Source organism: Siphateles boraxobius, unplaced genomic scaffold, assembly GCF_051911475.1.
Source record: "Siphateles boraxobius isolate OS27281-9 unplaced genomic scaffold, OSU_SipBor_1 68, whole genome shotgun sequence".
Lineage (NCBI taxonomy): Eukaryota > Metazoa > Chordata > Actinopteri > Cypriniformes > Leuciscidae > Siphateles > Siphateles boraxobius.
Window position 1 is genome coordinate 12594415 of NW_027509195.1, and position 10755 is coordinate 12605169.

Genomic DNA, 10755 nt, shown 5'->3' on the forward strand with positions numbered 1-10755 from the left:
ACAAATATTTGTCTTCTTAAGGTCTGTAAATCTCCTCACACAAGATTAGGTTTCCAATATATAGGCTAACCAGCCTTTTGTGTGAGATGTGACGTATAAACTGTGATGACTGTTAATTTCGCATTTTGACGGCTCTCTCAGGTCTGCCCATGATGAGATGCTTTCATTGAAATCATAATCATAACGCCCAGAAAGCGAAATCGCAACGATGAACTCATGAATATGAATAACGTAGCCTAATTTATGACGTTCATGGTAACCTTGAGGCATCCAGTCATAAAAGTTCATAAATATTCATAATAAACCACGCCTTCAAAACAAAGTATTCGTTATGATTCGCCAGCTTACTGACGCCCTTTCACTAACGTCACTCTTTCAGCAAATCAGAAAGACATACGCCACGTGAATAAATTAACATTCATGAACCGAGCCTTCATCGTAGTAGGATTTGTAAATAAACTCACATTGGAGAGTGTTGAAGAGCCAATGATCTAAAAGCAGCACAACGATTGGTCGTGTCTGTGTAGGACGGAGGAGCTAGTGAAATTAAGGAGACCGCAAGTGTCCCAACACTTACAATGAAAACCTTGCTTGTGAAAGAGAACTAGAAGGTGACTGGAGAAGGACACACAATGTCCCAGCCGCTTTGGAAGTAACAGCCTGTTGCAATCTTCTCAATCCTGACTGAAATATCATCTTGCGATTTAAAGTAACTTCGGGGCTTCATCTGGACATTTGTGCTTGTTGAGAATAGTTTTGAGCACCCGCATCATGGAGTACACCTCTTCCCCAAAACCACAGCTCTCTTCCAGGGCGAACGCTTTCTCCATAGCCGCACTCATGTCAAGTGGGAATTCGAAGGAGAAGGAATCGGAGGAAAATACCATCAAGCCGCTGGGTAAGATCTGACTCTTTAACGAGTGAAAGTTTTCGAGGCGAGTGTTTCATGTTTTGTTTTACCGTGCGCCTCACGTGCAACATCAGTGTCAAACTAGCAGTATTTATGTAAAGACAAACAGCCTAGGCTATGAATAAATACGTACAGAAATAAATTACATAAGTATTTACATAGGCTTTCAGTGCTCCTGGGGCTTATAAAATTGTAACATTTCTGAGGCAATGGGGTAAATTGGTGACCTGTCAATATGAGGAGTACCCTAATTTTGTTCCTAAGCTTTTTTTTTTTTAAAGATATAGGCCTAGGCTAAAAGAAAAACATGAAATAAAAAAAGTTCGATTTTGTATCTGACTAATGATTTTGTATGTTGTTAGGCTACACTTTCCTGGCAAATCAATAGATTTATTTTTTTATGTGAACCATCATTTTTTTTTCTTTTTTTTTACGTTTACACATTGCAATTAAAATAAGAATTAAGTCTTAATTGACCTATCGCTAAATATAAGATTCAAAAACATGAATGTTTAGTGTGTTTAAAAAAATGCCCACTGCACTGTAATATTTGTGGTCCGTCTCAGTTTGTAAAAGGCCTATTACAAATTAACTAAAATGTTTAAACAAAAGACTTAAGTAAATCCATGCATAAACGTATAAGCAAATAAAAATATTAAACAGAATTTGTTTTTATATTGGGTCATTATATTGTTGTTTTTGTTTTATAAAGAATATGTGATGATAAGTGTTTATATGCAATAGCCTATTATTTTTACATTTCAAATCGTATATTCTAAGTATGCAATATTAAAGCAAATAATGCAAACGTATTAGGCCTGTGTTCCTGTAGCTCTTTTGTTATTTGATATTTTATTAGAACCTGTAACGTTACAGTCCCAGACTTTAATATATTTTGTTACACCAACTGCAATACATTTTGGCACATAGGCTATATATTTCATAATTTATGGTCTTTTAATCCTAGAACAATTCGTGGAAAAGTCGTCGTGCCACCCAAACCTCGGCGACCTGCCCTCGCTGGAAACCCACGGAGACTTCAGTAGCGGCACCACCGGCACCGGAGCACCGTTATGTACCGAGCCGCTCATCCCGACGACCCCCGGCGTGCCCAGCGAGGAGATGGCCAAGATCTCCTGCAGCCTCGAGACTAAAGAACTGTGGGACAAATTCCACGACCTCGGCACGGAAATGATTATCACAAAATCTGGAAGGTAAAAATGCTGACGATTTTATTCGAATTATTTTTTTTGTGACGAATTTAGCCTATTAGATGAATTTAATTATTCGCTGTTTAGGTTATAATTTTTAATAGCTTATTCGTATTGTTTAAAGGCCTTTTTCTGTTATCAGAATCTAAAATATGCTACTTCAGTTCATTTTTTGCATGTCTGTTTCACATAGGCCTACTTGAACCAGTTTATTCTTTAAAAAAATATGTTTAGGCCCTACTCATAAATTCCTGTAGGCTAAATTCCATTTTACTTTGCTTCAACAGGCGAATGTTTCCGACTATTCGCGTGTCATTTTCCGGAGTGGATCCGGACGCCAAATATATCGTTCTTATGGACATCGTTCCAGTGGACAATAAAAGATATCGATATGCCTACCACAGATCCTCATGGCTTGTGGCGGGAAAGGCAGATCCACCGTTACCTGCTAGGTAGGAAGCTTTTCATAATTAATTTAATATTAGTTTAATTATTAATATTGGCTTTCTAATTATTAAATTGTGAACGGCCGCTGTAAAAGGGAATAAATAATAACGAAATATATGTTTTTATGTCAATTGTCTAATTCGCTAAAATGTGATCGGATAATTCTAACAAATTAAAATTTCGCACGTTCTGTTTCTATTTTCACGTTAAAAAGCGTTTGTTTTTTAGATATGAATTCACATGCAAATCGAATTTTGTGAAATTTAAGATAACTATAAGGATAATGAATATATAAATAAACAAACGATGTTTTTCTGTTATTATTTTACAGGTTGTACGTGCATCCAGATTCGCCGTTTACAGGAGAACAGCTATTGAAACAGATGGTTTCCTTCGAAAAAGTGAAGCTTACAAATAACGAACTGGACCAACACGGACACGTAAGTCAAAAACTTTGAAATAATCAGTGTGCAATTGCAAATATAAAAAAATATATATTTTATTTTGTGTGAAAGCTATTTGTAGCCTAATGAAATAATTAGTGCGTAGGCTGCCTGCAAATGTAAAGTGAACGAGATTTTGCCTGTTATGTGCAATTTGTGTTTTTAAATAATATGATTCAATGATGTACAGATTTGCCAGTCAAAAACATTCGTTTTTCGATAAGCCGATATACAATACAATACAACACAACATTTTAATATACAACACAGCATAATGCTGATGACGCATAATAGTGTTGTTTATCAATATATAATAATGTTTAATGAAAATGTATATAAAAAATAAAACGAAATATTTATAATGTATAATTATTTAAATGCATAATACACTTCAAGGGTTTGGGAAGGATGATATTATTGTTTTTATATGAATTTATATCACAAACTCTGATTAGACACATTTCTTTACCTTATAAACACGCAGTTCTTACACAATTCTTGCTTATTAAACTGTTCTTGGTCTTTTATTGAAATACACTCTATTATATAATATACAGTCAGGTAGCCTAAGTATAAGCAAATCACAATTTTTTTCTCATATTTCTTAACAGATCATCCTAAACTCCATGCACAAGTACCAACCCCGAGTTCATATCATCAAGAAGAAAGATCACACAGCGTCACTTCTTAACCTAAAGTCTGAGGAGTTTCGTACATTCGTCTTCACTGAAACAGTTTTCACTGCAGTCACAGCTTACCAGAACCAGCTGGTGAGTACAAATCAACCAGTTTACCGATTTCATAGTAAGGCACCAGAAAAGCAGTATTTATGCAAGAATGCTATTGTATGTTTTTATATGCAGTATTTCCTCCATTAGCTCTTTTTATTCTGCCGTAAATTATAGTCCTACGTATATTTTGGCAACAGTTTAAAATTGATTCACTTTTAGCAGAACAATTTACTGGAAGACATCAGTCATCCCATCCGGCCTTATGTTTAATTTAATGCTTATGGCATCATGTGGGAGAGGAAAAGATCTGCTGGATTAATTTAGTTGTTTCCGATTTTCGCTACAGATAACCAAACTGAAGATTGACAGCAACCCTTTTGCCAAAGGCTTCAGAGACTCGTCCAGACTCACGGATATGGAGAGGTATGAGGAATTCTGCTGCTCGCGTGTGTTGATTTCTGACCTGTGTTCAGTGCAGTGAGTGATTGCAGAAGGAGGAGCAGCTGCTCTAGGGAGTGAAGCGTGTGTGTGTGTGTGTGTGTGGGGAACGTTCAGCGAAACTCATTAACAAGTGCACAAGTGGCTTTTCATTAGACTCTCATTAGACCTAGACATGTGTGAGTTAGTTTGTTCAATGAAGGGATGAAAAAATAAGCTAAAAAATAACTTAAAGGTTTGGCTCATGTGGTAAAATTAATATTTTATTTTTGTAAAACAAAAATATTGTTTAACACAACAATCATATTTATTTATTTATTTGGATTTTTATATTCATATAAATTATATTAATATTAATTATATTAATTTTTATATGAATGCACTAATGCCCACCAGTGAATAGTATATGGCATATCATATATTTTCATTAAATATATATATATATATATATAAATTTGTAATTTCTTGTAATTTTCTTGTAAAATATATATATATATATATATATATATATATATAAACATACACACACATTTTCTTGCTATATATATATATATATATATATATATATATATATATATATATAGCAAGAAAATGTGTGTGTATGTATATATATATATATAACAAGAAAATGCGCTAGAAAAGTCACTCATTTTCTGATCTAAGATTCACAAGCAAAAACAATACAATGACCCACGTGCTAAATGCTGGAAATTACAAATTTTGGCAATGTGCTCCCAAATTACACCAACAAAAACAAATATTAGGTTTTTATAATATGGAGTATCTAAAAGTAATAGGTTGCCCCTTTTTTTATTGTATATTTATTTTTATATATACTCACTTATGAATAAAACACCTTTTTGCCCACTAGTAAATTTGTGTTATATGATCTCTAATATATTTTAGTTAAGTCAATATTAACATATATATAAATACTACGAGAAAATGCACAAGAAAAATGGTCAGTATCGATGACTTTTATAACCCAAGATTCACGAGCAAAGCAATTGAATGACCCAGAAATAATTTGATAAAGCTAGAAATGCTGGAAATGACCGATTTTGGCAATGTGCTCTCAAATTAGCATTCCAGTTAAACATTTGCCAGCAAGTTCCATTTCAGACCCCAACGAAAGAACAAGCGAAAGTCAATGACTGCCAAAAATACCACACAAAAATGCCTCTCTCTCTCTCTCTCTCTCTCTCTCTCACTCTCTCTATTTCTTTTTCTCTTTGGAAGGGCTGTGAATTAGATCTGATCAATTGATCTTCAGGGAGCTGCAGAAATCGCATTAGTCTGGAGTCGGGCACTGCACTAAAACACAGTGTAATTCAATTGGGCCCCGTGACTGATTGAAAACAGCCACCCAAGTTGTAGGGCTGCGAGGCCCCTCTCTTCAAGAGCGCATCGCAGATAAAAACACACATATTTGTATTGCGCTGCTGACAGATATTGCACTTTCCTAACCTAATTGGGAGGCTAATGTGGACGCATGGCTCTTGTGATGCAGACCATCTCAGCCTGTCTGAGGAGTCTAATCTAACAGGAGCTAATGCACTTACTGCAAGGCTAGCAGACACACTTCTCTCTGTGTGTTAACATATTTTTATGTGCATGTTGTTCAAGCTAGTTTGAACTGATGCAGTGAACGCAGAACCTGCCGAGAGATTAATTGGATTTGTAATTTGTACCAATAAATTAGCATATTCACACCATAATTGTTTCAAAAGTTACAATCGTAAATAAAAGTTTGCTCACTTTGTTTGTTGCTGCCAAACGGAGAGTGATACTGAATGCTTTTTTTAAATCTCAAATACTTTATCCTAGAGAGCGTATACCTTTTAAAGGAATACTTCAACCAAAAATTTAAATTCTGGCATCAATTTACTCACCCTTATCATGTTGTTCCAAACCTTTATGACTTTCTTTCTTCTGTACATACAATGAATGACAATGGGGTCCAATTTTTTTAAAACTTTCTTTAAAATGGATGAACGATCCCATTAAATTAGAAGATATTTTGTAATGCTTTGAAAAATAATGGTTTAGTTTATTAAAATGCAATATTTAGACTATTTAACCGCATCACATGATTTTGTCTAAGCGGTTGTGAATATAGAGATATATTTTGGGCTGTTGTCTTTTGGTTTTGCTGTAGGGAAAGTGTTGAGAGCTTGATCCACAAGCACTCTTACGCCCGGTCGCCCATTCGGACTTACGCTGGTGATGAGGACACCTTGGGGGAAGATGGACACTCAGCACACAGTAGAAGTAAGAAAACATTTACACTGTAAATATATCCTGCTAAATTTACTTAATATGAATGCCATAGATTCATTGTAAAAAATAAGGTGACGATGTTTCCAGTATTACAGGATGTCATATCTGTGCTAACTTATAACCGTACATGTCATCAAACGATATAATGTTAATATACCAATTTACTTGAACTAGCAAAATCTGTGCTCTGTGCCTTAAAATTTAGTGATAACTACTAAAAAAATACAGGTAAAATAGAAAGACGTATGATGAACAAGAGTTCATCGTATAGACGGTACACTCACACAAAGACAAAGCACCATGCAGGGTAACACATATGACACTAAAATAATGCAATAAACATTAACTAAATAATATAAAATGTAACACAAAACAGCCTAATACACTTTACTGATAACAAAATTATAAAATGAAATCACGTGTAATGCCACAGTTTCAGAACTGTGTTTATCACTGTAAATTATATGGCAATTCATAGTTTTTACTTCCATTTACCATAAAAAGTAAATGACATATAATACAATGTTAAAACCGCTAAAAAAAATCCCTGTATATGGTACGCTCTTAAAAATGAAGGTTCTGTATTGGCATCAACCTTTCCATTCTTCAAAAGGTTCATTATAGTGGGAATATGTTCTTTAGATGTTTAAAATGTTTTCCACACTATGATAAAACATTTTTTAAGAACTGTTCACTGAAAGGTTCTTTGGGAACCAAAACAGGTTCTCCTGGGGCATTGTTGCAAAAACGCCCTTTTGGAACCCTTATTTTCAAGAGTGTAAACTATCAGTTAACCAATTAAAAGGTTTTTACTGCTGCAAAATTGACTAACATTTTTTTATGTTAAGCCCTAAATATGCTCATTTTATGGTACAAATTATGCATTGAATTCTTTCCCTGAATAGATTCGGCGTTCACTGCATCGGACAACCTCTCTCTCAGCTCCTGGGTCACCACCACATCTGGTTTCTCAGGCTTTCAGCACCCTCAGTCTCTGTCTGCCATCGGAACCAGTACAGCGTCCCTGGCCAGTCCTCTTCCTCACCACATCCAGGGTTCTCTCCCCCCTTACAGTCGACTGGGCATGCCTCTCACCCCGTCCGCCCTGGCTGGCTCCATGCAGGGCAGCGGGCCTACCTTCCCCTCCTTCCACATGCCACGCTACCACCACTATTTCCAGCAGGGGCCCTATGCCGCCATCCAGGGACTGCGGCATTCTTCCACAGTCATGACACCGTTCGTATGATTCCTGCCCCTTCAGCCTGATAAGATTCCCCTATCGCCAGCATGCGAAGACATACGCCACCCTTACACACGCAAAACGCACGCTTACACGAAAGGAAGAACCACATGTAAATAACATTGATTGACAGGGCATTACCAAACGACCCGGACGTGCTGCTTCCTGCAGTTACGCTGGAGAAAAAGTGAACGAATGAGCCCGACGGACACGGATTCTTAGAACTTCGAGGTTTTAGCGTTGATCAGAGTCTTCATCTGCAGACATGTTTATGCTACCTGTAACGGTTCATCTCACACCTTTATCGCCCGCTCCGAGCCAAATGAGGGAGAACGCAACTCGCTGAATGTTACACTGGACAACTGCTGTTTCTCATTCCACATGATCCATCACCTCTTAATGATATGATATGATATCTGTGGAGCTGCCAACCACTCAGCCCTCCTGTTCAAATGGTTGACACTAGAGGACGCTGTGCTTTCTGAAAACAGCAATACTGGATGGAAACATTATATATGCGGACACAAAAATGTTGGACAGGTTGGTTTTATCTTTCTGGCCAGATAAGTATCTTCTTTAAAAACTTAAAGGCATTTAATTGTAATTCATATTTAAGTTGCTATTCCGTTCTCTGCAAGAAAAACTATAAATGAACATAATTCTGTTAAAATGAGGGTGAACTGCAACCTGCGGACACTGTGAGACGACAAGTCGCAACCAAGACATCCAGAGGAAAATGCACATATTTCTGTTTTGGAACTGGCTGATAGAAGAGCGAATGCTGATCTTTAGCCACTCAAGCCTGCTTGCCGACAGCCAGCTTGCAGGAAGTCTACACCTGTAAATAATGGCCTAATTTTTAAATAATAGGCTCGTCTTCTCCAGGGGAATGAGGGAAATTGGGTGATTTGTGGCTGGAGTGGTCCTATTTGTACAGTCACATCGACAACAATTCATCAACATCCTGTAACCAAATCACTGAGAAACAGCACTAGCCGTAATAGCCAAATGAAGAGGAACTGGTGCGTGTGTGTGTGTGTGTGTGTGTGTGTGTGTGTGTGTGTGTGTGTGTGTGTGTGTGTGTGTGTGTGTGTGTGTGTGTGTGTGTGTGTGTGTGTGTGTGTGTGTGTGAGGAAGTTAATGATGATGGCACTGTCTTTTATTTATCCTTCAAATTTGACCAAATCAGGACAGATGAGCATAAATACACAACCATCCAAACAGAGCCACACAATGCAAAAACGAGTTAAATTTTGTGCATTTTAGGGTTCAGGGTGTTTTATGCAAATTCAATGTGAAATTCAAGGTAAAGCACCATTTTCAAGCCCTTTGATTTGTTTTAAACAGACTGTACAAACAGTTATGTAGTTGCAATATATTAGCAAATGTTTTCTCTTTATTTCATTTTTTTGTTTGTTTGTTTGTGTGTATTTTTAAGTCAGATGTATCCTACTCATAAGGAGACGTCTGACAATTGTTTGTTTTGGTGCCTTTTTTAAGTGCAATATATTTATTTCAGCTATGAAAAAGATATGGCTAATGTAATATTTGAAGCAATGATAGATGTTATTTGGAAACAAAAAGAAATATATATCACCCCAAAAAATTATGTTGTGAGTGTGATTTTTACATTTGCATTTTTGTTATGCTGCCTTCATAATCATTGTGTAAGCAATTATAATATACCATGTTGAAATTAATCTACATTTTAGGTTTACACTATGAAATTTGCAAATAATTGATTTATAGTAAAACAGGGAGGAATAAAATTAAAAATGTAACCTGTGAGTAATCTATAATAATGTAAAATGACATCTTATTGAAAGCTGATTTATTTTTTATATGACTGAAATATGAGGAACATTAATTTAAGCATTCATTTTATTTAATAAAAAACAGCCATAACTATCCATTTATTTACTTTCTTTTTATTAAATATACTTAGTTTTAATACATTTGACATTTTTCTTTTAAATGAACTGATGGACAGCAAACATAAATATGTGGATTCATATTTAACACTTTTTATTCAACAATACACAAAGTCATGCAGGTCATAATGACTGCACAAATCTTCGTTCTGTTTTATAAACTGTAAAGAGGTTCTGTTCCTCTCAAAGATCTTATATTCTCTTAAAAGAGCAAATTTTGTACAATTTCCTTCAAGAACATTTGCATATATTCATTCTGAAAATCATTTGAATTAATTATTTTATGATCATACATTCTTTGAAGCCTGGGAGAGTTGTACATTTAAGCAGCTGAAGGGATAGTTCACCCAAAAACGAAAAAAAGTCATCAATTACTCACCTTCATTTCGTTCTAAACCCGAATGACTTTCGTTAATCTTCGGAACACAAATAAAGATCTTTTTGATGAAATCTGAGAGATTTCTGTCCCTCCATTGACAGCTACACAACTACCACTTTGACGCTTCAAAAAGTTCATAAAGAGATCGTAAAACTAACTAATCCATATGAACTGAGGAGTTTCGTCCAAATTGAATCCAAATCCCATCGCTTTATATAATGAACAGATTGAATTGAATCTTTTATTCACATATGAATATTGATCAGCGAACATAAACAGAAGCTCAACCGAACCTGCTTGACGCGCGAGAACAAACATTGGTTCTTGCTGAAGCTCAAACGTGCTGCATAACATGAGAATAAACCTCGTTGGTTCTTGCTGAAGCTCAAACGTGCTGCGTAACACGAGAATGAACCTCATTGGTTCTTGCGGAAGCTCAAACATGAGCATTGATTAGCGTAACATGAGAACAAACCTCATTGGTTCTTGCGGAAGCTCAAACGTGCTGCGTAACATGAGCACGAACCTCATTGGTTCTTGCTGAAGCTCAAACGTGCTGCGTAACATGAGAACAAACCTCATTGGTTCTTGCTGAAGCTCAAACGTGCTGGGTAACATGAGCACGAACCTCATTGGTTCTTGCTGAAGCTCAAACGTGCTGCGTAACATGAGCACGAACCTCATTGGTTCTTGCTGAAGCTCAAACGTGCTGCGTAACATGAGAACAAACCTCATTGGTTCTTGC

General features: G+C 36.1%; 1 protein-coding gene across 2 annotated transcripts; it reads left to right on the forward strand.

Annotated features, from left to right (window-relative positions):
- The first annotated feature begins 593 nt into the window (after nt 1–593).
- tbx20 (T-box transcription factor 20) lies at nt 594–8423 on the forward strand. Of its 2 annotated transcripts, none has more exons than XM_077214840.1 (8): nt 594–898; nt 1878–2124; nt 2409–2573; nt 2900–3008; nt 3623–3781; nt 4089–4165; nt 6339–6451; nt 7366–8423. In XM_077214840.1, the coding sequence occupies exons 1-8, from the start codon at nt 772–774 to the stop codon at nt 7704–7706; spliced, it is 1338 nt and encodes a 445-aa protein (XP_077070955.1). In that variant the 5' UTR covers nt 594–771; the 3' UTR covers nt 7707–8423. The 2 variants fall into 2 exon arrangements, with proteins under 2 accessions (XP_077070955.1, XP_077070954.1); XM_077214839.1 differs by having other exon boundaries at nt 639–898; nt 4089–4164; nt 6335–6451; nt 7366–7844.
- The last annotated feature ends 2332 nt before the right edge of the window (nt 8424–10755 follow it).

Excerpts from the sequence above, each read along its gene's own strand:
- tbx20 (XM_077214839.1), top strand. The coding sequence starts at position 772 with ATGGAGTACACCTCTTCCCCAAAACCACAGCTCTCTTCCAGGGCGAAC. Across the intron at positions 2,125-2,408 it reads ATTATCACAAAATCTGGAAG|GCGAATGTTTCCGACTATTC; the intron begins GTAAAAATGCTG and ends TTGCTTCAACAG. Across the intron at positions 6,452-7,365 it reads ACACTCAGCACACAGTAGAA|ATTCGGCGTTCACTGCATCG; the intron begins GTAAGAAAACAT and ends TTCCCTGAATAG.